Source organism: Annulohypoxylon maeteangense, assembly GCF_022496945.1.
Source record: "Annulohypoxylon maeteangense strain CBS 123835 unplaced genomic scaffold GGS22scaffold_6, whole genome shotgun sequence".
NCBI lineage: Eukaryota > Fungi > Ascomycota > Sordariomycetes > Xylariales > Hypoxylaceae > Annulohypoxylon > Annulohypoxylon maeteangense.
This window is the reverse complement of record NW_025953253.1, coordinates 639734-664781: the sequence shown is the minus strand read 5'-3', so window position 1 is coordinate 664781 and position 25048 is coordinate 639734. Positions and strand designations below refer to the sequence as shown.

General features: G+C 46.0%; 9 protein-coding genes across 9 annotated transcripts; 5 read left to right on the top strand and 4 right to left on the bottom strand.

Moving 5' to 3' along the window:
* The first annotated feature begins 442 nt into the window (after nucleotides 1-442).
* GGS22DRAFT_159861 (phosphoserine phosphatase serb) lies at nucleotides 443-2331 on the top strand. Its single transcript, XM_047960847.1, has one exon. The coding sequence runs from the start codon at nucleotides 740-742 to the stop codon at nucleotides 2159-2161; it is 1422 nt and encodes a 473-aa protein (XP_047819923.1). The 5' UTR covers nucleotides 443-739; the 3' UTR covers nucleotides 2162-2331.
* GGS22DRAFT_159860 (uncharacterized protein) lies at nucleotides 2332-3705 on the bottom strand. The gene is made up of 4 exons (XM_047960846.1): nucleotides 3396-3705; nucleotides 3216-3267; nucleotides 2920-3104; nucleotides 2332-2714 (listed from the first exon to the last, which is right to left on the bottom strand). The coding sequence occupies exons 1-4, from the start codon at nucleotides 3510-3512 to the stop codon at nucleotides 2670-2672; spliced, it is 399 nt and encodes a 132-aa protein (XP_047819922.1). The 5' UTR covers nucleotides 3513-3705; the 3' UTR covers nucleotides 2332-2669.
* Nucleotides 3706-4711: 1006 nt separating this feature from the next.
* On the top strand, nucleotides 4712-6661 carry GGS22DRAFT_179092 (zf-DHHC-domain-containing protein; the record flags this gene model as incomplete). The annotated part of the gene is made up of 2 exons (XM_047963649.1): nucleotides 4712-5818; nucleotides 5876-6661. 2 exons carry the CDS (start codon nucleotides 4712-4714, stop codon nucleotides 6659-6661), a joined length of 1893 nt encoding a protein of 630 aa, XP_047819921.1.
* Nucleotides 6662-7351: 690 nt separating this feature from the next.
* On the top strand, nucleotides 7352-10347 carry GGS22DRAFT_159857 (uncharacterized protein). The gene is made up of 5 exons (XM_047960845.1): nucleotides 7352-7839; nucleotides 7901-7980; nucleotides 8106-8138; nucleotides 8662-9006; nucleotides 9086-10347. The coding sequence occupies exons 1-5, from the start codon at nucleotides 7778-7780 to the stop codon at nucleotides 10132-10134; spliced, it is 1569 nt and encodes a 522-aa protein (XP_047819920.1). The 5' UTR covers nucleotides 7352-7777; the 3' UTR covers nucleotides 10135-10347.
* Nucleotides 10348-11719, bottom strand: GGS22DRAFT_159850 (uncharacterized protein). Its single transcript, XM_047960844.1, has 2 exons — nucleotides 11253-11719; nucleotides 10348-11153 (listed from the first exon to the last, which is right to left on the bottom strand). Exons 1-2 carry the CDS (start codon nucleotides 11446-11448, stop codon nucleotides 10468-10470), a joined length of 882 nt encoding a protein of 293 aa, XP_047819919.1. The 5' UTR covers nucleotides 11449-11719; the 3' UTR covers nucleotides 10348-10467.
* A 245-nt stretch (nucleotides 11720-11964) lies between these two features.
* On the top strand, nucleotides 11965-13376 carry GGS22DRAFT_123854 (N-glycosylation protein-domain-containing protein). Its single transcript, XM_047958292.1, has 2 exons — nucleotides 11965-12560; nucleotides 12611-13376. The coding sequence occupies exons 1-2, from the start codon at nucleotides 12234-12236 to the stop codon at nucleotides 13058-13060; spliced, it is 777 nt and encodes a 258-aa protein (XP_047819918.1). The 5' UTR covers nucleotides 11965-12233; the 3' UTR covers nucleotides 13061-13376.
* Nucleotides 13377-14801: 1425 nt separating this feature from the next.
* GGS22DRAFT_179088 (uncharacterized protein) lies at nucleotides 14802-17187 on the bottom strand (the record flags this gene model as incomplete). The annotated part of the gene is made up of 10 exons (XM_047963648.1): nucleotides 14802-15416; nucleotides 15483-15559; nucleotides 15611-15845; nucleotides 15905-16092; nucleotides 16146-16236; nucleotides 16291-16420; nucleotides 16476-16730; nucleotides 16803-16880; nucleotides 16947-17022; nucleotides 17100-17187. The coding sequence occupies 10 exons, from the start codon at nucleotides 17185-17187 to the stop codon at nucleotides 14802-14804; spliced, it is 1833 nt and encodes a 610-aa protein (XP_047819917.1).
* Nucleotides 17188-20419: 3232 nt separating this feature from the next.
* GGS22DRAFT_187314 (putative GMC oxidoreductase) lies at nucleotides 20420-23370 on the top strand (the record flags this gene model as incomplete). The annotated part of the gene is made up of 14 exons (XM_047964572.1): nucleotides 20420-20630; nucleotides 20688-20720; nucleotides 20795-21057; nucleotides 21108-21234; nucleotides 21313-21408; nucleotides 21516-21537; nucleotides 21596-21930; nucleotides 22033-22128; nucleotides 22200-22349; nucleotides 22441-22501; nucleotides 22613-22767; nucleotides 22855-22868; nucleotides 22977-23291; nucleotides 23341-23370. 14 exons carry the CDS (start codon nucleotides 20420-20422, stop codon nucleotides 23368-23370), a joined length of 1908 nt encoding a protein of 635 aa, XP_047819916.1.
* A 90-nt stretch (nucleotides 23371-23460) lies between these two features.
* Nucleotides 23461-24798, bottom strand: GGS22DRAFT_159839 (uncharacterized protein). Its single transcript, XM_047960843.1, has one exon. It carries the CDS (start codon nucleotides 24670-24672, stop codon nucleotides 23815-23817), a length of 858 nt encoding a protein of 285 aa, XP_047819915.1. The 5' UTR covers nucleotides 24673-24798; the 3' UTR covers nucleotides 23461-23814.
* Between the last annotated feature and the right edge of the window lie 250 nt (nucleotides 24799-25048).

The following is a 25048-nucleotide window of genomic DNA, read 5'->3' as shown; positions in this document are numbered from 1 at the left end:
TATAAGATCCTGGGGTACATGGTACCTAGATAGTTAAGTAAGGTCGAGTCTACATAATTATTAATAAGGTCCAAACACCCTCCTTCCCATCAATTTCAAGCTTTCATTCATTAAAAGCATCCATGCTGCCATGGTCTCCTACAACCTAGAGTTTGATTGCTTAGGTACATACTAATAGTAGGTAGGAACAATCCAATGATTGGTACTAATCTGTTATTCTATGTACCTAGGTACTATAGTCAGGAAGGGATATTACTTACGGAAATTCTTCGGTCGACTACAGGTTACTTCCTGACTGGTGAAAACGTGTAAACCGAGAAATTCATTTTGTCTTACCAGTCACCTCTAATCAAAACTTAAAAAAAAACCGCTGAGTTCCTGACCAATGAGATGCTTAGTCGAGACCCTGCTACTAGGAACCCTCCCCCCCATCCAGGTAAGAGAAAAAAAAGAGTTGAAGAAGGGAAAAAAAAACACCCCGCGCAGCTGTCCGCGCAATTTATGGACTAGTCCTTTTGCAAGGACGTCTACCTACCATAAGAAAATCTAATACGATTCAATACAATACGATCCAATATAATTCAATTCCTCCTCTAGTAGCGAACCCCAATTCTATATAGAGGGCTTCGACCTCGATCTCCTAGATCCGGTATCGCTTGTTCTTCATATAAACATCATCTATGTTGGTGATCTTGTTTTTTACATAAGTCCTTCACTGTCACCGTCATCGTCAACCGTCATGGCCGCCGATGATAGCCCCTCGAAGCAGAATTCAAGTCGACCACAGTTGTCTTCTATGAGAACTAGTTCCTTCCTGAAAGAACATCAGCAGTATCGGCCGCCCAAACATCTGGATAGCCATTTTGGCATTGATACCGTCGTTGAAGATCTTCAAGCGTCTAGAATATCTCCCCCCAAGTCTTTTAGCCCTTTTAATGGTGTGCCCTCCAAGGACGAACCGCCGCGCATCCTCAAAGGCGCTAATCACGACTTCACTCATCCTAACTGCGCTCCGACCCGAGGTACCAGCTCAGATCGACTTGTTGCTACCTTAATATACAAGTCTGTGTCGCCTCGCGCGCCTAATGTGGTTCCCTCCCCGCGATTCCCCTCCTCCAATTCCGATATCCCCGCGAACCTCGCTCCGACGACCAATATCGAGTCATTTCCCCTGGAGCCCCCAGTAGCTGCTGAACCCGAGCCACTTGACCACCTTTACGGTTCCTATATATCCCCGTTGTGCGTCACATCTTTTCTCCATCTAATGTCTACTTTTCCTCTACCTCAAGGCGTTGAAGAAATCACATCCTCCCACCGCTGTCTCGACGATCCAGAGCACCCTCTTGTTGTCGAGTTGGCATTGTCGCCGGCACCGTCCCCGAGCTATTTATCGCTGGCTGATCTCCGGAAACATGAGCTCATTTATCGATTTGAGAGGGAGTGGAACGTCGACGTTGCATTGCAACGTGACACTCTATGGCGGCGATATCCACGCCTAGTCGTTTTCGACATGGATAGCACGTTGATCACGCAAGAGGTGATCGACTTGCTTGCCGCGACCATCACAGACCCCCCAGACTTGGCCACCAAGGTTGCTGATATCACGCACCGGGCAATGTTAGGGGAGCTGGAGTTCGATGCCGCATTTCGGGAACGGGTTGCATTACTTAGGGGACTCCCGGCCATAATCTTCGAGCAGTTGCGGCCGGTTTTAGATGTGACAAAGGGAGTCCGTGAGTTATTAAAAGCATTCAAGAAATTGGGTATCAAAACTGCCGTACTGTCTGGAGGTTTCTTACCACTAACTCAGTGGCTTGCTGATGAACTGGGGATTGACCACGCACACGCGAACGAGGTTATAATCGATGACTCTGGACTACTGACTGGCGAGGTACAAGGGCGCATCGTAGGTAGAGAGCGGAAGCAGGAGCTTCTCCTCGAGATTGCTAAGAAAGAAGGAATCTCGCTCGAACAAGTCGTGGCTGTTGGCGACGGCGCTAATGACCTATTGATGCTCGACACGGCAGGATTGGGCGTAGCGTGGAACGCAAAACCGAGGGTACAGCTCGAAGCTGGCGCACGACTTAATGGCGAGACCTTGGTTGACTTACTATATTTGTTTGGTCTTACGAGCGAAGAGGTGGATCTGCTGACGACGTGAGCCTAGGAGGTAGGTACGTCTCCCGAATGCTATGTCGTAAACATGTGTGTCTTCCGCCTGTTTCGATACTTGCCGTATCCTAATTACCAGAAAACAATTCACAAGATTACGACTTTCTAATATTTTGGTTACGATGAAGAGAGAAAGGGGGAGGGGGGGGGGGAGGGGCATGCTCGAGAAAATTATCGTGTAGAGAATTCTCGGTCTCACCGCACTAGGTTATTATGGCGATGTATGTCTATTACGGGCACACCTATTTTAGTTTCAATGCCCGAATGATATGGCATCATGAGAAATAACAAACGGCAACCCCTGGGTAATGATTATGCACTTCGTAATATGGGGAATATGTATTTCTGGTTGGGTATTATAAGATGATGTATTGGTCAACCCCAGTGAGGCTAACAATACCGCAATACTTGTTAGGATTATGTACAGCAAGGTTAGAGAAATCCTTCACACCTCCTAACTGCGACTATGTAAAGAGCTCTTCTCGAGGCAGAAGTATCTAGTAACCGTCCTTACCCCATTTGTTGTACCGATCATGGAGCGACTGTAGACAATAGGTTAGCGGAGAAAGCTAGATTTGGCTATACATATGTCTCTGAAACAAATAGAATCGAGCTTAAATATCAACGATAAAGACAGAGAGAGATCACAGCAAGACTGGATAACTCTTGTATGCTTTGCTAGTATTGCCTTTCATAGCAAACTGTAACAGGGTGTAAAACGACGGGAGGATCGCGGTTATAGCATACCTTCGGCAGGTTGACATCGGGGACGACGACAACATTGACGGCGCTGGGAGCGTCCTTAGGAGCAGCATCTGGATCACCACCGGGATGGTATCGGTACTTTCCCTCTGTTGCGCCAGTTTCCCACGGCATGCCGGATTTAGCTAGGCCAACGGGTGCTTCGGATGTTGATTTGGTAGGAGATCGACCTGGACAAGCGGAGAGTTAGACTCGGAACTGAGACGAAGCGAAGAGGAGAGGCCAAGTAGGCTTCATAGTTGGTATAGGTGATATAACTATGGGTGTTAGAGAAGCCATACCGAAGTAAAGACCAGCGCCGCCCAAAGCTAGAACCATGACACCCCCCAGAATCTATTAACAACGAGTGGGGTCAGTCCTATCGCTATTCTTCATTTCGCTGTCTTTGGCACATAGATGAAGAGTAAGTGATATACTACACATGTACATAGCATATCATTGGACTTTCGGGTATGACGTACCATCAACTCGGGATTACGCTTCGTCTCCTCTTTGAGAGCTGGGTCGGCAGATAACCGGCGGGCGGTAGTAGAGAAAGCCCTTTGAGAAACGGCTCTTCGAGCGATAATGGAGGCCATAACTAACGGTATCTCAGGTATTGCAGGTATCGCGTTTTACTATTTAATGTCTTGTTAGATACTAAGATGTTGTCGGGTTTGAGGAGTTTCGCTTGAAGAGAAAGCTTCGACGTCGTACGATGGAGCAGTTTAATGATTCTGAACTGGCACATTGGCCAATCAGGGAAAAGGTTTATGGAAAGTTTTATACCTCATTTCTGAGGCAGCACAAGGTACCTAGGTACATATAAGGCTGCTCTTCAATGTTAAGTATTACCTACTATTACTGTAGATAGGTATGTACATGTGCTAGGTACTGAACATGGACACTAATTAATACCTAGTGTACTAGTGCTAGTACCTACCTAGCATAGATTAAGGGTACGATAGATACATTTATGCACAACTATACTATACATAATACATAATACACCTAAATGGGGAAGGCCGAAAAGGTAACCTTATTTTATGCAAGACAAGACAAGACAAGACAAGCCCCCTTTCAATATTGAATATCGATTTTCTCTCTGCCTCACCATCTCAAATCTCGCGGCGACCGCGACATTGCGGGTTATCGCACGACATCCTACTAATTTGATCTGAATCGACCGACTGTCCTTCTTTATTTTCATTTCCGGTTTCAGTCCAAATATCCATTCAACATTAATCTATTCTAACGACCTGACTAACTATATCAATCACACCTGCTGTGCAGACACGATCGATTGCTAGGAAGCGAAAAGAAAACAAGAATTGTCAACGCTCTCTTAATTATCATTTTGACCTTCCCACTTCAAATAACAAACGATCTACCCTCCCCGCCATTTAGTATCGACATCATCTTTCAGTCTTTTATCTCTCTTTAGTCACATAATCAATATCCGAGTATATATCACTATTCGCGCTGCATAATCTCCTAATTGCGACTGTTTTCGACTAGTCACCAAGGTTTCGACGATTTTACCTGGCTGGGATACTGTAGGGAGCAGCCGTACGAAAATTGAATATTGAATATTGCAAAGCCAAGCCAAGCAAAGCAAAGCAAAGCAAAGAGAGGAAAGGAAAGTAACGAAAACAAGGAACCGGTTTGGAGCAGAAAATTTCCCTCCACAATGGCTACTAATCAGCCATCGGCAAGAGCTGCTTCTCCGGAAGATGACATCGACAGCTTTCCAAGTCCCAAGTTCCCCGCAGGCCCCCCAAGTATCATCTCATCGAGAATGACCGATATCGCGTCCGAAGATGGTGATGGAGCCCTTCAAGAACAAATAAGAGCAAACGGGAGCCAGAGGAGGAGTCTCCGCGCCACCGAGTCTCGTCCTGGTACCGCAAGAACTGGCATGTCTTCGTCGCGCGGTGCTTGGTCGCAAGGAACTCCTATGAGAAAAGCTTTGCAAAGAGGAAGCCTCACCGGTAGCATCAATAGTGGTCGCCCTGCCAGTTCTACCAGCCGAAGCCATGTCCCCTTGGCTTCGCATGCTTTCTTTCATCCTATGAGTTCCCAGAAATTGCAAGCCCAACGGGGTGCATCACGTCCTGCTACAGGAATTCAGCGCCGGCCAAGTGTTGAGGACGTACCGGATGAGGACCAGTCACACATCGCACCGCCGCAGCAGGGTGCTACTATATCAAGACCCGTAGCTCGTCTGGTGCGCCATACGACTGATGAGGGTGATGCCCAACCACCCCCTTCAAGGGGTACCGAGGTCACGGAACCATACGACCGTATCACTGCCACCACGAGCCCGACTCGTGGCCACTATCCTGCAGGTAGCGTCAGCGAGAGCGTACGTCCACTGCAGCGGAAGAAGGCCGAAGGGAAGGGTCTCAGTTTAGATGTTAGTAAATCTAATGCCTACGGAGCCAGTGGAAATCTGCCGAGCCCTGTAAAATCGCCACGCTCTTTCAGATCAAGCCTCTTCCTACCAGGTAAAAGTGAATCTACTGCGACTCCTGCTAATCGTAACACGCATGGTGCCGAGAAGCTATCTTCTGGCGCCTCGTCTCCTCAATTCACCCCTTCTGCTGCCAGCGCCCCCGCCTTAAAGGCCAAGGCAGTCAAAGAAAAGACGCTTACCCATGGCTATAATCATGAATATTTCGAGGGCAATACTGTATTTTGCATTGGCGGCCGCCTCCAGAACACACGCCATCGACCCATCAATATCGCTACTGGCTTTCTTGTTGTCCTGCCAGCTATTCTTTTCTTCGCATTTTCCGCCCCTTATCTATGGCATCATGTTTCGCCTGCCATCCCTATTTTTTTTGCTTATCTGTTCTATATCTGCATCTCGTCGTTTCTTCACGCCTCGGGCTCGGATCCAGGGGTGAGTAGGAGCAATTTGAATATGACCCCTCTCACATTGACGCTAACGTCTTATCAGATCTTACCACGTAATATACATCAATTCCCGCCTGTGGATGAGCATGAGGATCCCTTACGTTTAGCTCCACCAACGAATGACTGGACTCTTATCAAATCTGCCGAGTCGAGCACTGCGGCGATGGAAGTGCCGACGAAGTATTGCAAGACCTGCAGCATCTGGCGTCCTCCTCGAGCCCATCATTGCAGACTGTGTGATAACTGCGTGGAAACCCAGGACCACCACTGCGTTTGGATTAACAATTGTGTTGGGAGGCGCAATTACCGATATTTTTTTTCCTTCCTAACTTCGGCTTCCCTCCTCTCGATCTTTCTGATAGCCGCCTCCCTTGCGCAAGTGCTAGTTTTTTCAAATGAGGAGAATGTTTCGTTCGGAGAAGCTGTAAGCCATTTCCGGGTCCCTTTTGCCATGGTCATTTATGGGGTTCTCGGGTTCATGTACCCGGCCGCTCTTCTGGGGTATCATCTTTTCCTCATGGCTAGAGGCGAAACAACTAGAGAGTTTCTCAACTCGCACAAGTTCTTGAAGAAAGATCGGTATCGAGCCTTCACCCAGGGTAGCATATGGAAGAATTGGATTGTCGTGCTGTGCCGTCCACGACCGCCGACGTACTACCGCTTCAAGTATCGGTTTGAGGAAGGAGACCAGCGATTTGGCGAGCGTCGAAATCAGCAAAGGGGCAACTTATCGAGAGGTGGACAGGACATGGAGATGCAAAATGTACGAGGCCCCGCTACGGGTTTTGCTGGACCTACCGCTTTACGTAACCTCGCATCTAGCACTTGATGAGATTCATGCCATCTATTTGTCTCCAACTCTTCCCCTGCTACCCGATACCCAGCGATCCCGGTCAGTCACCGTATGCCAATTCCAAACCCTATCTCCTAACATAAGTACCTCAACCGTTAAACTTGCTATTCTGTACAAATGCCCTTGCTAGAATCAAGTGGTTGGCGTGCGATCCCGTGGCTCCCTAGGTGTGAGATGTTCAAACTTTCGATAAGAGAACATTTACGACGTGATAGGGGCTGGAAGGAAATGGATGGTGTCTAGTTAAAATAGTCTACGGAGGGAAGGAGTGATTGCTTGCTGTTAATGCTGGAGATGAAGCTCATCTGAAAGGTATTGCGTTGGTAGTTGGGTCTAATATCAGAATTGATCGATTACGACTACTGCCTAGGGCAGCTGAATACCTGGCGCTGGCGAATGTATGCATTTTGCTAGCGGTACGAAAGACGTGTAATGGATATCGAGTCTACTAGCTATGTACGTGGTTATTATCTACTAGGATGCATTCGTGCTTAGACACCGTAATGGTAAGTATGATTCAAATCCGGGGTTGCTATTCCTCCGCACAATGCCGTCTTATAGGTCGCAACTTGGCGCAAATGGGTCGCCCTCCATGCGCCACATATAAAATGAATGTAAGTTAAAGTTATTTTTAAAACTTTTTATTTAAATAACTTCACATATTTAAATATATCGCGCTGCTTGAAAAAAAAAAGTGATTTAAGTGAAAATAAGTAAGTTCCCTTTGTTATACTAGTGTTATTACTTGACAGTGATCTGTCCGTTAAATTTTAGTGGATAGCCGCTATAACTTGAGCGGCGTCCCTTAATGTATATAAAATTCCCCACCTATTCTCCACTTCGTCGTATAACTCGATCAGGAAGCTACAGTTCCAAGTTGGTTTAGCCTTTCTCGTGATAAAATTTGTGGTGTTTTTCTTCTTCCCTTTCTGTTCCATTTTCTCTTCCTCCTACGTGTCGTTCTCCAGGTTAGTAGACCTTTAGAATTTACATACCTTTTATGCTATCCTTTCCATATTATAACTGCGTCTTTAAGAAACGCCGCTTGCTTAGATTGTTATTTCGCACCTCCTTCTAAGGGTTTCTTCAACGATGGGCCAGCCATCGTTTCAAGCTTCGAATGCCATCATATACCTCACATATGGCTCTTTTCTGTATGCTACTTATTCAAACTTACTTCTTGCACTTAGGCATCGGCTTATCATAAATATGCAGCTTATTGGGAACTGGATTGGCCTGGAAGATGAGAAACCAGTCCAAGGCCAAATTCCTCGCAGGAAACAGAACTCAGTCTGGTTAGAAATCCGAATGAGAGCCAGATGTCCTGGCATTTTCTGCCACCGGATGATTTGGACGCTCTTCTATATCTTCTCTCATCATTCCCCAAATTAGAGACATGGAATACTAATGCTTTCAATAGCGTTTCCTTTATCACTAAACTTCATCGCTGCTGGTGAGTAGGAAAATTGATATGGTGCTTTGGCGAATAGCCCTCCTTCTTGTTCGAGGATCAAGAGCGGTAGCACCTTTGAATCGACCCGGCCGGATTCTAAATCTTGTGACCCTCTTGCATCGCCACATGCACTAGGCTATTGGATCAATCTGTCATACATACAGTAGGAATTTGGGACTAGGGTATGAGTTGCATGACTGACAAGTAGGTTTGTACCCACGTACAACAGATCTCCCTCCTCTGTGTGTCTCTTCTCGAGTCTTCTGCAGAGGATGGGCAGATTACGGCTCACTACGGGCGCCGAATTGAAGCAGATCTCTTAGATCTTACCTCACACTTTTGCTACTAGGGGGCTGTGGGAAGATCTTTGAGACTCTGTGAAAATGAAGCTGAGATTGTACCGTAATTACTCGATCAAGTTAATGCTTGCGTGGGAAATGTGCTGCCGCTCCGATCCCCTCCCCCCTAAAGAAACCCCCCTTTTTTATGTTTGAATATACTAACAATCAATGCTAAAATTCAGCTATGGGTTCGGGAATTTTGTTCTCTTATCCTCAGCTAGCTACTCTTGCTGGTGTCCAGGGGGTAGTTGTCTATGCTATTGCATCGGCTTGTCCACTGCTGATATTTGCGGCTCTTGCACCTGCTATCCGTAGGAAGTGTCCGGAGGGCTTCGTACTCACAGAGTGGACAAGGCAGCGGTATGGCATAATGACGGCGCTCTATCTAGGCGCTCTGACCCTCCTCACACTGTTTCTATATATGGTGGCGGAGCTTTCCGCAATCGGTCAAGTTGTTGAGGCCTTGACCGGACTGGATGGTCTTCCTATTGTCATCGTCGAGTGCATCGTCACAACAATTTATACATGTAAATCACACCTTTATTATGAAATTTTCGTAAGCCTAACACTACTGATTCGCTAACTATGTCGACAACAACGCGCTAGCTCTCGGAGGGTTCAAGATCTCCTTCATTACCGATAATATCCAAGGCGCCATGATCTGCTGCCTGATCCTTGTGGCTACGATCACCATTGGTGCTAAAACAGAGATCAAGCGAGAGCTGATTGTCGATTCTGGCCTTCTCGATCCCAGCCTAGTAGGATGGCAGCTCGTATATATATTGCCCGTTGCTGTCCTGACGAACGACTTCTTCCTCGCCAATTTCTGGCTTCGTGCTTTCGCCTCCAAAACCGACAAGGATCTCTGGATCGGCGTTTCGGTGGCCATGATTGTCATCCTGGTCGTCCTGACACTAGTTGGCTGTACTGGCCTGATTGCTGTTTGGTCGGGTGCTTTCCCCGCCGATGGCGACGGGTCTGTTGCTTTCTTCCTCCTGCTCGAGCAACTACCTAGCTGGGTGGTGGGGATTGTCCTAGTTATGTCGGTCTGTCTGAGCACCGCATCGTTTGACAGTTTACAGTCCGCTATGGTATCCTCCGCGTCTAACGACATCTTCCGCAATCGCCTTAACATATGGTGGATCCGTGGCGCTGTTGTCCTAATCATCTTCCCGGTCGTAGTACTCGCGTTGAAGGCGCCGAGCATCTTACAAATCTACTTGATATCCGATCTCCTGTCTGCTGCTACAATTCCGGTACTTATGCTCGGATTATCCGAGAGATTCTACTGGTGGCGGGGCTTCGAGGTATTGGTTGGGGGGCTGGGTGGGATATTGTCCGTCTTTATCTTCGGAACTATATACTATGGCGACGCACAGCTAGGCGGCGAGCTCATCCTCCTAGAACAGGGCCTATACACCGGTGACTGGGGCGCATTTGGGGCCTTTGTCGCGGCGCCTGTCGGGGGTTTGCTCTGGGGTTTTGGCGCGCTGGCATTGAGATTGGCAGTTCAACTGATCCAATCGAAGGTACGAGGTACTCCATTCGATGCGCTCGACCGCCCTATCGCCATAGTGCAGCCGGAAGATTCTGATGGCCTAGCCTCGGTGAGCGAAGAGGCGACTACGACTAAGATAACCGGCAAGTTTTTCTAGATTATCTTGGAAGAGTAAAAGCTACGTCGTAGGCGCCGATTCTAGGGTTGTTCAGATCTGGTGAAGGGGGCTGGTGAGCGGGTATGTGAGCAACGGAGGGAGAAGAGAGAGAAGAGGGATTAGGAGTATGAGAATAGGCGATAACGATGAGTGGAGGAACTGTCGCATCTACTATACTAGGTAGTTATATGAACTATATCTATGAATACATAGTTGGTCAACGACAGTAAGCGCAACTACCTACAAACTGAACTTTTCACTGCCTGGCAGCAGATCAAGGAATACTCCGCCATTATCTTTCATTATCTTCTCTCGTCCATTTTACCTTCTATTTTATTTACTATTCCCGTGCTCTTCCGCCAGGTCGTCGTAATCTTGTATGTCCTGCAGTAGAGATTCGTAAGTGGTCTCGGGCAACGTGCCCCAGATCTGCCAAGGGGAAGCCTCGTAAGTGATGGGATTTACGGCACACTGTAGGACGATATGCTCAACCATGTGGCGCACACGCTCGCTCCCGTCAACAATGATGCCCCCCTTAGAGTCGTCGTAGCGGGCTATACGCTGGACGCTGGCGATGCTGACGACTGCCTGTTTGATTAACAACGTATCGCGGGTGTGAGGCTGGTTGCCAAGTTTCAAGCTGGCCAAGCGCGGATAGCGCCAGGACTTCTCGTAGCGAACGAGCTCCCACTTAGAGTGCACGCCTTTTGGGCGGCCGTCTATAGCGCCGGCGAGAGTCTGGTATAACTCCTGGGCGCAGATAGATCGGAGAGTCTCCTTGTCGCCGGCAGCCATAGCTTCGGACATTTGGATGTGCAGCGCCTTCGCAGCGGGCACGATGGTGGCCCTTTGGAGCTGGAAGCGCGGCCTGCTGAGCCTTAGTTTGTCCATCGACATCACTTTCACAGCTGCTATTGTTTGTAGGTCAACGAAGCGATTTTTAAGAGTTAGCCATAGCATGTTGGCGAATTTCATCGGATCTCGTGGGAATCGCCATAAAGGTGGGGTCACGAAAGTTTCTATAAACGTAGGAAGGGAAAGATAAAATCCAATTAGCGACCGTAGAACTTGAGATGTACAAAGGGACGAGCGTTTGAAGAAACTATCCGGGAACTAACTTGGAATTAAAAAGGTGAAGGCGGGTTCATGCTGGTTCTGGAGATTTGCAGCTCTCCCTTCCCTCTTCTGTGGTATTTTACTTAAGAGGGATGTTGTGCTAAAATTACGGTAAAGGCTGGGCGGGAGTAGAGCTGGCACTGGCGGTTTGAAGGAGGAAAGTAGCCATGGTCGCGATATGCGCAAGAGGTCGGTCATGACGCCGATATATATGTAGTAGATTATGGAGGGGTAGAGTCGAAGCAGAGTCGAAGCAGAGTCGAGATAAGTTTGAGGCGCCCCCCTGACGAGGGGGTAATCGACTTGAAAGTTGAATCTATCGTGATGTCTTTTGGGCTTAGTTTCTTGTTTGCGAATCTCGAGTAAGCATCCCTCTGCAGCGCATCGTCGTTAGGATCATGGACGTATATACAGAATAGAGGCTATAAAAATCATATCTAGTTTTATAAAAACTTTAGGTGGGTCAAGGTTGAGAATGGGTTAAAGCTTGCAACTCACAAGGCTGGCCAATGGAAGAGAGATAATTTGTACTTCTACTAACCTGCTTTGGGTTCCCTCCTTCCGTATTCTGATAACTTCCGGGATTGGTAGGTATGTATATCCGTATATGTGCATACATATGTATATAGCTACTAGGTACCTACATTTGTAGGTACACAATACCTAAAATACTTACGTAGGTACAATACATTTTTAACTTGGGCGCTACGTAGTAATATGACCTCACAGGCCACATTTCCCGTTACTGTTCAAATACCTATAATCCTACTACATACATACCTAATACATACATATACATGTAGGTATGTGTGTGCGACGCCGATCTTACTAAATCATATTTCTTATCCTTTCGTATCTCACGTATTTCTGTGATTTTCCAACAGCCACTTCCTATGGCCAACTCGACCCGACGACGAGGACGAGGACGACCGATTGACCAGACACAGCCTCATCACTCGAGCCATCGTCGGGAGGCTCCTTGAATGGCCAGACCACTGCCCGCCTCGTCCTCTTCCTCTTCCCCCCCCCTTAACTCTAGCAATGGCAACACCAAACCGAATGCCCCCGTCGTAGCCGTCTCTCTCCTACAACCTCGTGTTGCCGTCGCACTCGGTGTTCCCAAACGCTGGCACCATACCCTCTCAGCCTGTCGTTTGCTGTCTATCGTGCCTCCTATATTCTGGGGCATCCGTTTTACACTACGCTTTCTCCTCGCCGATCTGTTGCGTCTGTCCGATCACCGAGATTATGGCCGCGATACCACTGTCTTCACTTTAAGGCTGACCGAGACCGCTTTGGCCATTATATGGGTATGCCATTCTCCCCTGCTATCGGTATTATCGTGCTAACCTTATATAAGTGCTGTGCCTCGGCATATCTCGCCTTCTTCTTTGCCGATTGCCTCATGTCACGTTGGCTCATCAACTACACTCCGCAAGCGACCGTCGTACGCCTCCTTACCATTAGCTGTGCCTTTGCCTACCTGACCTCGTGGGTCGTATATCTGACGGGCGGTTCCCAGGACCCCGGCCTCCTGCTACCGGCCTGGGTCGGTATCGCAACCATACTGACCACCTGCTACCACTTCACCCAACGAAAGATTAAGATTAGAAAGGAGACCTTTGCTAGCATAAGCGTTTTCTCCATCGCGAGCTTCATTAGCATGGTTGCTTTATTGTTTCACTCGCATTGGACCAGGATTGGATATCAGAATGTGCCCTTAGTTGCTCTAACGAAACGGGTGTGTCAGATCGCATGCCAACTTCTTTTTCGTGTCCTTGGCGTGACTAGGGACGTCGATAATTTATGATACGGAGCTGTGTCTTTTCTTGCCCTTCCTCGTTCTGCCATTGCCTCACACCATTGGATTGTTCCAACTTGGTTATCACAACCGAAATCGGTACCGGTTTCCGTCCCTTCGGTCCCTACTTCCTTACCTCCTTACCTCCTTAGCTTGATGCCTAGATGCTGCTATTCTGGTCCTCGCCATCAGCTACCTACATCCGAGATAATATCTGTTTTGAGTACAATAAGAGCGCGTTGGGTTCGAAACTAAGTATTGTTCGATACGGTGGCCACCATCCTGTAGTTCCTCTCGTTCCTCGATATCTGTGTAGCTACGTTTGGTTTCTTATAATCCGACCCAGAGAGTACTCGATGATAATGGTAGTCTAGAGAATAAGCCGCCAGTTTCCAAGATATTCATTAAACCTACCTATGTACTAATTCTGCCTCAAGTAGGGGGAGAAAGAGGATAGCCGATACTGGTGACTACTACCTATAAGTTTTATTTCTTGAATAATGATACGTAGGTACCTAGACAACTATTAAGTACCTGTCATGAATCATCTCTCTATAGCAAGAGCCAATCCCAATAACGCCGTCGTGGCCCTTTGGTGGCAGCAACACCCCGAAGATATTTATATATCAGTTCTTGGGGGATTAGTTCATCCTAATTCGCAAGGGCGGTACGGCTAACAAAGTCATCGACGTTGCCACTGAGGAGGCGTGGAGGAAAGGGCAACGACCAGTTATGTTCGCCTTGGTCAAAAACCAAGATGGAAACAGAGAAACGAAATGGTTGCATGTGCCGAGTGCTTTGCGAGCCCCGTTTCATCGAGCTCTTGGGGCTCCCCCGACATTATAAGATTGGAATAAGCTTGTTCCTACCTAGTATCCATAACCTTCACAATTTCCTTAGCTCCGTAGGTAACCTTTAGTTTACCAGCTTACCTAGATATGTAGGTATAGTAGGTATATGTAATATGTAGTTATTGTTGGAAAATGGATGTAAACTGTGTCTGTGTTCCTCCCGGGTTTAGAATTAATTACATGTACCTAAATATGTAGGTATATATCTAGGTACAATACCTAGTAAGTAGGTGCATGGGTATGTAGTACCCAAGGTACCTATACCTACTTAGTACTAGTATACATATGCATTCTCCAGCTTAGAACTACATACTACTAGGTGGCACTTTCTCCTTCCACTTCTAGATTTTATTAAATTGCTATCATCCTCGATGTCAGCATATGATGGGATACTGATACATCGATCTTTACCTAAAACTATTAGTTAACTTGAATCACCGACATCGTTGTTTCTTAAGTCCACCTGGATAATTCTACGTGCGATGCTGATACTTGGCTTATCTTAACTACAAAGTTCCCTACGTAAATGGTTTTGCATGTTACTATATCATGTCTCTGTCACTCGATAACAGAATTCCACAAAGCTAAGAACACGCATATCTCGCAAGTCTGTCTCCGTAGCCGGTATCTCGATAGACTATGCTGATTAGAAAGTCTAGGTACAAATAAAGGATGAGTGTGGCCAGCTAGCACATAGTGCTAGATTGACTCGATCTATCCTGTCTTTATCTCCTGACCAATTGAAAGGAAAAGGCCCGCCTATTTCCTTCAATTGATGGTCAGTCAAATACCATCTCCTCATCAACTCCAGCTAGTAATTCATCCGCGTAGAATCTGCAAGAGCAAGATGAACGAGACTGCTCTAGGGTTCCATCGACCCACTCAAGATATCCCCACGTCTACTGCCCCCGTCCCGAGCCACTGCGGCGGTGCTCGTAGGTTCCAGAACCATACTTTGCCTCCTCCCGAGCGTCTACGCCTTCTCCAGCAAGGGGGCTGTTATGAGCGGGATGCGGGACGTACTGTTCGTAATACGGCATGCTTGCGAAGCTGGGGTCTTGCAAATACGGCGTCATCCATGAGATGGGGGTGGCATAGTACGAACCAAGCGGGCTCATCATTGCAGGTGTTGCCTGGGGTGTGGCAGGATAGTTGCCTGTGCCAACCTGGGGGGTACCATGAAACTGACCGTACGGAGGGCTGGAATAGTTCTGTCCCATCGGAGGCATGTGCCCATATGGCATAGGGCGGGTCGCTCGAACATTCTCAGGCGACATGGCTCCGTTACCGTTAGCCGAGGGCGCTCTTTGGCGCGGAACACGAGAGGGCGTTGGTGTCGCAGGCTCGGTTACCTGCTGCTTCTGGACCTCGGCGCGCTTGTTCACCAAAGGGCTGTCGGGCACGTTAATATATTTGGAGAATGCCGGCTCTCCACCTCCTCGGCGCGCGCTTTGTGGTTCGCGGCTGTTCTTACGCTCTACTCGAAGTAAAGATCCGCCCAAGTTCTGGCCTCCCTATTACACAGCAGCCAGTTAGTTTGGATTAGTCATACTTGGATGGTGGTATGATTGTAAAATTACCATTCGATTTACAGCAGCGTCTGCCATATCAACACGAGAAAATTCGACGAAGCCAAAAGCGATCTGGTACGGCCGTCCTAACATTCCTTTAGCTTCGCTTCTCGTCTTTTAGAATGGGAAATACAGACCAGGTTGAGGATCCTTGCATACGACTTTGACATTGAGAACGTCACCGACTTCCTCGGCTAACTTGGTAAGTAGCTCCTGTACTTTAGGCTCGTTCACCGGAAGGTTGCCCACAAAGACTGATCGTCGATCTATCTCATATTGTTTAAGCCAAAGCTCGTCTGGATCCATCTTTGACTTCATCGATTTCTTGAGGTCATAGGCTGTGACGCGGTACGTCGGATGATGGCGGTATGCCTTGACAATCGTGTTAGTAGATTTCCAATGCCCAGTAGTTAATATGATAGACCGCTTACTGAAATCACGTCTCTAGCTGGATCGAAGGAAGCATATTCGACTAGAACACCTCCCTTGATACGTACGGCCTCTTGGATCTCCGCAGGAAGAGCATCGCACTTGTCAATCTCTCCGAAGCCGCCCATCTGCATGCGAGCATCCTCGACATTGACTTCACCTCCATTGGCTTGATAGATAATGAAGCTTCCTGTAATCAAATTAGGAGACCTGAAATTTGTATTGAACAACGCCTCTACTTACGGTTCGCCTTCACCATCTCGGTGCGGCAAGGGCGCCCTTCGACCAACGCGCCACGGCCTTGGACCACTGCCTTTCGGGCATCTTCGTCTTTCTAGACCCCTACTTTAGTTCAGATTAAGATAAGTTCGTTTATATTGTGACCTACAGTGTATTGGCAAAATGCAAATGGCATGTTGCGTGAGTCTCGGCGGATCTTTACGAAGACGATGCCATACTGACTAAAGACGCGAGTCAACTCTGCTTCGAGACGCGAGTCTCGAACATGGTCAGGAAGACTAATTATGAAGTTAGATACTGATTATAGGAAAGTGGTTAACATGAAGAGCCTACTTAGCGACAAAGACACAAGCTGTTGCGGGATAGAATGCCTGCGCATCTACACCACCGACCTGAGATCGGGTGCCGAAATTTGTGGAACGGTTACGCAGCATAGCTATTGGTTGCATGCTAGGAATAACACCTTGCATGGTTGAACTGAATACCGTAGGAAGGGCCGCGGCCGACGAGTAAGGCTGTGCTGCCTTAGGTGAACTGAAGATGCCTTCATCACCAGGGACATCACCTAGTTGGAAGGGTACATCGCTTCTTTGACGCGGGGGCGGTTAGTCAGAGAAGTCCGAGATATTCCAGGAATATTTGATATATCGAGTAACTCACTGGTCCTCGTCACCACACTGCTTTGGCGAAGAAGCAGATCGAGTGCGGCCGTTACGAGCACGTCGGGGAGTACCGTAACTATCGACATCAAATCAGCGGCTATAGACTAATGACAACTAGCTTTCGTTACTTCAGATCACCTACATCGTAGACTCAGGGGAGTCTTCAAGGACAAGGTCCTCTAGTCCCACATCAAGGCGCACGCCTCCTCCTACTCCCCCTTCCCAAATTTATTAGCATAATAACGCCTACTAGGGCAAGCGCCCATTTCAACTGCTCATAGTAAAAGGGACTCACCTTGGTCTGACTTGGTTGCTGGCGAGTTAGGAGCCACATGGTCCGTGACACCAAGACTGGCAGGTCCTTTCTTTCTAAGGGAAGACATGGCAAATGCCCTATTGGCCCTGCGAAAAGAAAAGAAAGTACATTGGTTAGTGTTGCTTCTAAGGTTCTGGGTACTAAATAGAGGTGAACGCGTATAGTTCGCTCTTAGCAGGGTTATATAAATGATAAGAAATTCAGAAAGAAAAAATTAGAAAAAAGAGCGGGCGGAGGGGAGACGCCTAATTAGGAAGGAAAATGAGATAGGATTGGTTATCCTAAGATACATGCGGATATCTGATGAATAAAAGGAATCAAATGGCTATAATGTGGGGAGAGCGAGAAGTATGAATTACCTTCGATAAGTTGATCCGATTTCAAAAAGGGTGTCAGTAGTTCGAACTTAGGAGACAAATATTTGACCACGAAGAAGTGTATTGGATGAAATCAGAATTCGACCGTGAAGATAAAATGAAAGAGAAAAAGAATCTGTAGAGGTGTGGCACACAACGCAAGATGTCAGAAATACTAAAGTAAGGAAGGAAAAAAAAATCAAGGTGTGAAGACTACTACGGTAGGTATACCACAGGTAGAATAGGGGATCATGCACCTGGCAGTTTGCAGGTACTATCTAGTAGGTAGAAGATAGTGTGGTGGTAGACGAGTTGAAAGGATGGAGGATTAAGATGAGCTTACCTACCTAGTACCTAGTAGATTGTGTTTAGGAAGGTTTTATAGTAAGTGATGGCTTGCGTAGGTAAGTAGGTACCTGATGAATAAGTCAAGTTGACATGCGGCGGGAAGGTTGTAGATAATTTATTACTGAGGTGACGGATTATCCAGTAGTATAACCTTGGAAGTCTTGGTTTTTATGAACGTACTAGGTACTGGGTAGTAGGAGCGGCAGCTGGAATTGATGGTCAGAAGGGCATGGCTTACTGAAACAGAACCTTAGAGATTCTCTACCTACCTATAGGTGCTAGGTACCTACGGGTAGCTAATAAATAAGTATGTAGGTGTTGTTCAGGAATCACTACATCTAGGTACATACCTACCCTACCTACTAGGTACTAAGTAGATAAGTGCCTCGACAGTTCCAACATTGAAGGTTATAACTTATCTCAGGCTGGTATCGTCATCTGTCTATCAGTGCTACCACAAATGTAGATACTACATAGGTAGGGTACCTGATACATTGGTCAGGTAGCTTGGAGATTTCAGAAGACTTAATAACTTGAAAGTACTAAATTCGATACTATACGTCTTAAAAACAACAGTACCTACGCACGCACTGTCATTACCTCACCAACTTGGAACTTTTACGTTTTATGTTCAAATTTCACTCAAAAGTCAACTTACTAGGTACTTTCCACCTACCTACCCAGTAGTATATGTGGCATCTAGGTAGGCACAGTATATTGGAAGGCTAGGATGGCATGAGATAGGGGCTTCTTGATATTAGGATATTTGGAATTTTGCTGGACGATGTTTCGTGGGATCTACAGAAAATTATGTGACCAGAGTTTAACCACGGTGATGGGATAGCACACTGATAATATGGAGGAGAGCTACTAGGTAGTAGTAAGTACTTGATAATATAATACAAGGTATTTTCGAATAACGATGGTTCTGTGATGGTGTGAACTTCGAGAGGGACGATACAGTGCTCACTTTGAGCCAGGAAGGTACAGTATTACTCCTTTTCTTTGGGACCCCTATTTCTGTCGAGGACAGAACGAACGCACTGATGGAAGGAACGTTAGAAATTTTGAATTTATTATATCCATAGGTACATACCTACATATGTAGATACCTACACCTACCAACTACTACTAATTATAGGTAGTATACCTACCTGTATATATGCGCTCTATTCAACAATGATTTCAGAATTACGTCGTCATCGTCGTTTGCGAGCCTTTCCTCTTTTTATACCTTCTTGGTAGGCATTAACATTAAAGTCACTGCTATAATAAACATAGAAGTAACGTTTTATATAAACTAGCATTTGAAGTTTAAACTGACAAGTCCTGACAAACTCACAAAAGTCTTTCACAACTTGTGTACATACTTGCTACTACCTAGTAGGTTAGGTAAGTCAAGTTTCCTAACCTACCTACTTACCTACCTATTAGGTACTTACATGTACGTGTTTATAGACTGGTTCTTGTTTGTCATGTAAATAATGAGGATTCTACCAGGTACCTAGGTACATAGGTACATAGGTATGTGGTTTCTAATATTTTAATATTCTTGCGTGATTATTTTGCGTCAATGCTAAATATCTTGGGCAATGTTAGTCCCTATTTTGTCAAAGATGGTAGGTTTACTTTTCATTGTTATAATTACAAATTAATGATGTATTAAATCAGTTCTTCTGTATTTATATAAAATTAATAATGAAACGCTTATAAAATTATACGAAATCTTGCCCATGAAGCTTATTAATTAATACTTTCTTTTAGAAACAAAACTCCCTTTAGTTTAGTTAAAATGTAAGTGGGAAAAGATTTTATCTTGTAATAATGTCCTTCGGACGGATAAAAATTTTTTTTGCATAAGTACCTAGTATGAATCCATCTTGATGAGCATTACCAAGGAAGAAAGGGAAAAGAAGGGAAAGTGGAGAAGGGGGAAAAGGAGGGAAAAAGGGAGGAGAAAAGGAAGGGGTTAACCCCAGGGAATCGTTTATATTACACCTTCTATACATAGCGCATTGCTATATGACGGCTAATTCTACCTGAAATCACCCCCCGGAAGATTGACACATATTTATCTAATTACTTGGTACCTGATGGTGTCGCGGGGGCATATACTCGATTGACAACCGCAATCTCCTCTGCTCTGGAAATGAAATATATGTACCTATGCATACCGCGTCCGAATCCAAGGACACCTGCCAATTCAACCAGATATGCCGGGGTATTGAGATTTACGGGCTTGACAAGACCTAATATATAATAGTTATTAATACAATACATACTCACCTAAATAGATAGGTAGCCGACAAGGAAACGTAGACCCATGCCACGGGCTAAGAGTTTTCACTTCCAAATTACTAGGTAGCTCATATTTCGATGATTCCCCAGAAGGATACATTGCTACATACCTAGGTATACATCGAATTCCATCCATATGATACGAATCATTTTAACGGAGAGTCAACATATACCCAGGTAATCATCCACTAATGCATAGAATACTTAAAGGGGGACCACCCCCATCGTGGGAAAGGCCTGAGTATTCCTCTACACTATAAGTATCCTTTGAGATATTGTCGAACCTAAGGTTATAAGATGTCTTTGGCTTATATCACAAAATTTGGGGTTTTTGCAAGTTTACTATTTACAGGAACTAAACCTTTTACCTATGCACGTCACGACCCGAAGCCCCAGCTCAGGTTTTTAAATGGCCCGTCACAAGTGCGGTCATCGTACGACTATGTAATTGTTGGAGCAGGAACAGCCGGTTTGACTATAGCTGATAGGTTAACAACAGATGGCAAATGTAAGTTCGGAGATCTTAATGTTCTGCAATGGATAAAAGCTGATTAATCACCCTCAGCTACTGTTCTTGTGGTGGAAAATGGGGATATAGGTTTGATATTTTTCAATCGAGAACCCCTCTCTCCTCCCCCTTCCTTGTACAGATCGCTGATAACTCAATTGAAGTTGATTCCCCTAGGATTAGGCAGGTCTACTCTGGTACTGCGGCTATGGGCCCAACGTGGTCATACCAGATCAATTCTGTTCCTCAGGTAAACTTGAAGAACCGGAGCACAGCCGTTCTCGCTGGAAACCTGGTTGGCGGTAGCTCAGCTATTAATGCTATGATGACTGTACGAGGGACATCGGAGGATTATGACCGATGGGGTGGCTTTTTCGGCAATGATTCTTCTTGGTCTTGGGATGGCTTGCTACCATATATGAAGAAGGTATCACTATACCCCCTCCCTCTTCGACTATGTTGCCACTAATGAACTAGGCATTGAATTTTGTGCCTCCTGACCCAGCCGTGGCAGAGCTTATGAATATTACTTACGATGCCTCATACTGGGGTAACAACTCTGGAGTATATGCAGGATGGCCTTTCTTCCAATGGCCTGGGTTAAGTGCGTTCCTTGGCTCTTCTATTTATTTATTTATTTATTTCAACTTTAGAAGGGCCAGACGTTAACATATATACGAAGCCACGCAAATCGAGGCTTTTAAAGACATACCCGGGGTTGAATTTCCCCCTGATAGCGGTGCAGGAAAGGCGGGCGTGTACTGGTTCCCAACTTTCAGTAAGTAATGTCGAAAATTCCTCCCTCTTCCCCTCCCCCCCTGTCTACGTTGTCTTGCGCTTAAAACTCGTCCCCCAAAGAGGATATACTGACTATAGATACCGCAGTGGACCCTAAACAGGTTCAAAGGTAGATATTAAATATGCACCATGAAGATGTAATAATTCTTCCTCTAATGTTAATTTAGATCATATGCTAGGACTGGACATTTTGATGGGATTAACAGAACAAACCACGATATTGTCACGAAGTCACACGTGACAAAGGTTCTTCTTAATGATGGGACGGCCACTGGGGTAAATTTCTGGCAGAAGATTGGGAATGCTACGATTCAAAAAACTGTCAAGGCGAATCGCGAGGTGATCCTGTCCGCTGGTGCGATTCATTCTCCGCAGATCTTACAACTTAGCGGTATCGGGCCTCGAAAGCTGCTCCAATCTGCGGGCCTAAATACGAGCGTTGACTTACCTGGTGTTGGCCAAAATTTCCAGGACCATCCGATGGTGTTTATGAGTATATTGCGTAAGTAGCCTTCTCTGCTGTTCCACCAAACCGAAAATCCCCAAAGACCATACCTTAGTACGAAGTAAGGGCACAGAGAAATCTAATGGGTCAGTATTACAGTTGCAAATTTCACAACTCATCCAAGCCCGCTGGATATGTTCGGCAATCCGAATTTTACTGACTGGGCACAAGAGCTCTGGAGGACTAATAAGACGGGTAAGTCTGGAATTGCGCTATCATCTCGAGAGATACCCGAGTTCAATTGGCGTTAACACTTGACATCTAAGGTCCGTACTCCATGGGATTAGGTAATGCCGCGGCATGGCTGGGCATGCCAGTGATTTCGCCAGAGAGATTTGAGAGCATAGCATCCAAATTAGAAAACCAGGATCATGGAGCTCAGTTACCTGCAGATACCGACGAGACTGTAATTGCTGGTATGTCAGACAAGCACTCACTACTTAACACAAACCCTCTATGAAAATAATTTTAGAAATGGAGAAGCTTTATATCTAATATCATATCTAGGCTACAGTGCGCAGATGAAAAACATGGCGGCTTCCATTCGTTCCACGAATACGGCGTTCTAGTCAGTACTGTACTTAGTACCCAAATTAGGAGACTTTGAGGCATATCGAACTTATAAGATAGACCCAAAGCCTTCATAGGCTGCGACAGTTACTGACATGATACGTTATAGTAACCACGTTTTATCTGGAGGGGGATCATCGGGCTCTCTGATAGACTTACATCCACTTAGCCGGGGCACCGTAAACATTAACACAACCGACCCTTTCAATACGGAACCTATCGTAGATTATCGAGCGCTCAGTAACCCGGTTGATCTTGATATAGGTACGTATAAAGATATATTTGGGCGAAAGTCGACAAGGGTTATCTTTCGAACGATCTCTAAATTTCCATAAGCTAACGTTATAGCAGTGAGTGAAACGATTGTATCTTACCGACTAAATATATATCTGATATATTACTCCCTGCCCCTCCCAATACAAAAAAAAGGAGAAAAAAGAAAGAAGCTGATACTTCATGTTTCGATAATTTAGATGGTCGAGTTTCTTCGATTCACCAAGCGATATTTCTTTGAGACACGACTGAAGGAGCTGATCCCTCGACAAGTACAGCCACCCGACTATGTCAACGAGCCAGAAGACCTGGCCGGCTTTCTGGCCGAAAACCTTAGTCCCTCCGAATTCCACCCTTCAGGAACGTGTGCCATGATGCCGAGGGAGTTAGGTGGCGTTGTCGACGAGAGCCTAAAGGTTTATGGCGTGAAAAATCTCAGGGTTGTGGACGCCAGTATCATGCCCACCTTACCGGGAGCTAACACGTGCCAGACTGTGTACGCTATCGCTGAAAAGGTAAGATAAATTTTAGTGATACGGGAGACTTTGAATTAATTTAATATAGGTTGCGGATCTTATAGAAGCTGATCGCTAATTTGTCTAAGCACTTATAAGCTTAAGACATGAGGTGCACTGCAAAGATGAGCTCTGCGCCTAAATAGCTGAGAATTTGAATGTTAAGCTTGACAGCAGTATAAAAGCTTGTTAGAGTCTATGGGCATTGTATACCTTCCTCTTCTCTCTCTTATTTTGATTAACACCACAGAGTGTGTCCACTCCCTTAGCTAGATAGGTCCGTTGCGGAAATTATTGATGTTATCTCAACCAGACTCTGTGCAGTGAAGACATTGTAGCAAAAGATGCTGCTAAGATTGTTGGAAGAGGTTCGTTATTCGTGATTAGCCTGTATAATTGCGGCTCGAGATGTACGGTACCCTCTGACAAGCTTCCCTCCATGCCTACCAAGGTAGATTACCTAGGCCAAGACCTTAGAAACGCCTGACATAACACCTGCCCGAATGTCGAATAATGATATCATCTAACCACGGATCTCTAATATCTCATTTAAACCGGCTTCGGCTGCCCTGAACCAGCGGCCTCTTTCCTCAAGGTCATCCTCAACACCACCGAGCGCTGCCTCTTTCCGCCTTCTGGCCTCTCTTGCGGCAGCCATGCTGTTCTGCTTCCTTGTCTCGAGGGGCTGTAGCTCGGCGTGTAACCGATCCAATTCCTTCTTTTTCCTCGGAACCTGACTCTGGAGTTGTTCTAACTGTTTATCTAACTCGGACTCCCTCTTCTTCCTTGACTTAACTAAGTCCAAAGTCTTGGTCAAGGGCAAATTTAATTCCGGGTTTGGATTACATCCTACTGCTTGGGTCTTCTTGAACTTTGCAACCGCATTTTCAAGCTCATCAATCTTGCCGGGAAGCTCCTCCAATCTGATGGTCTCGACCTGCACTTTCTCATACATCCTACTTAGATCTTTGGCTTTCTCTTCGAGCTCCGTGACCATGTCTGAGACCTCTGTCTTTAATGCCTTCAGCGTGGCCTTTGCTTCTAAGTTTTCCTTTTCGAGATCCAGATTTTCCTGGGAACTGACGATAAGAGGTGGATCGCCTACGATGGCACGAATGAATTTCTCCTTAGTAACTTGCTCTACATAACTGAAACGAAGCTTGGCAAACAGCTCCCGATAGTGCGTCAAGTCGGCCTCGAGAGAAGAGGGCGTAGTGACGTCAAGGGATGATGTAGAGATATCTGAAGTTCGCTGATGGTGATCATGTAGTTGCGTGACTGCGACGGAGATAGGTTCACTGAGCTTCAAAATGGTGATCTCCTGGGTGGTAGTAAGTGATCGTAACTTAGCCAGGACGCTCTGTGGCGTAGGAGGCGCCATTACAGATTAAGTTGTCGCGTGTTGCACTATATGAAATGGTCGGGATCTTCTGATGAGATGTGCATAAAACGGGTCTTTCGACGACTAATATCGGATGTTGAAGATAATTATTAACTGAAATCTGAGTTGGTGGTTTGAATGAATGTTTATATTTACTTTCGTTAATCCGAGAATGGAAAAGCTGGGGTACTAGGTATCCAGTACTTACCTAAATGCAGGTACCCACTTAGATACCTTGTAAGTACAGTACTAAGACAAGATTCCACTAATCGATAATTGATAACGTACAAGGTACATACTTACATAGGTACCTACCTAGGACATATGTATACTAGGTAATCCTACCTACCCAGTACCTACTTATGTAGGTATTCCC

What these genes read in the sequence shown, in the direction of transcription:
- GGS22DRAFT_159857 (XM_047960845.1), top strand. Translation starts at nt 7,778, where the DNA reads ATGGGCCAGCCATCGTTTCAAGCTTCGAATGCCATCATATACCTCACA. An exon ending in CTCACATATGGCTCTTTTCT is followed by an intron (nt 7,840 to 7,900) that starts GTATGCTACTTA and finishes ATAAATATGCAG; the next exon opens with CTTATTGGGAACTGGATTGG. An exon ending in AGGAAACAGAACTCAGTCTG is followed by an intron (nt 7,981 to 8,105) that starts GTTAGAAATCCG and finishes TGCTTTCAATAG; the next exon opens with CGTTTCCTTTATCACTAAAC.
- GGS22DRAFT_123854 (XM_047958292.1), top strand. Translation starts at nt 12,234, where the DNA reads ATGGCCAGACCACTGCCCGCCTCGTCCTCTTCCTCTTCCCCCCCCCTT. An exon ending in CCGCTTTGGCCATTATATGG is followed by an intron (nt 12,561 to 12,610) that starts GTATGCCATTCT and finishes ACCTTATATAAG; the next exon opens with TGCTGTGCCTCGGCATATCT.
- GGS22DRAFT_159839 (XM_047960843.1), bottom strand. Translation starts at nt 24,672, where the DNA reads ATGGCGCCTCCTACGCCACAGAGCGTCCTGGCTAAGTTACGATCACTT.
- GGS22DRAFT_159861 (XM_047960847.1), top strand. Translation starts at nt 740, where the DNA reads ATGGCCGCCGATGATAGCCCCTCGAAGCAGAATTCAAGTCGACCACAG.
- GGS22DRAFT_159850 (XM_047960844.1), bottom strand. Translation starts at nt 11,448, where the DNA reads ATGACCGACCTCTTGCGCATATCGCGACCATGGCTACTTTCCTCCTTC. An exon ending in CTTCACCTTTTTAATTCCAA is followed by an intron (nt 11,154 to 11,252) that starts GTTAGTTCCCGG and finishes CTACGTTTATAG; the next exon opens with AAACTTTCGTGACCCCACCT.
- GGS22DRAFT_159860 (XM_047960846.1), bottom strand. Translation starts at nt 3,512, where the DNA reads ATGGCCTCCATTATCGCTCGAAGAGCCGTTTCTCAAAGGGCTTTCTCT. An exon ending in AGCGTAATCCCGAGTTGATG is followed by an intron (nt 3,268 to 3,395) that starts GTACGTCATACC and finishes CGTTGTTAATAG; the next exon opens with ATTCTGGGGGGTGTCATGGT. An exon ending in CGGCGCTGGTCTTTACTTCG is followed by an intron (nt 3,105 to 3,215) that starts GTATGGCTTCTC and finishes CCGCTTGTCCAG; the next exon opens with GTCGATCTCCTACCAAATCA.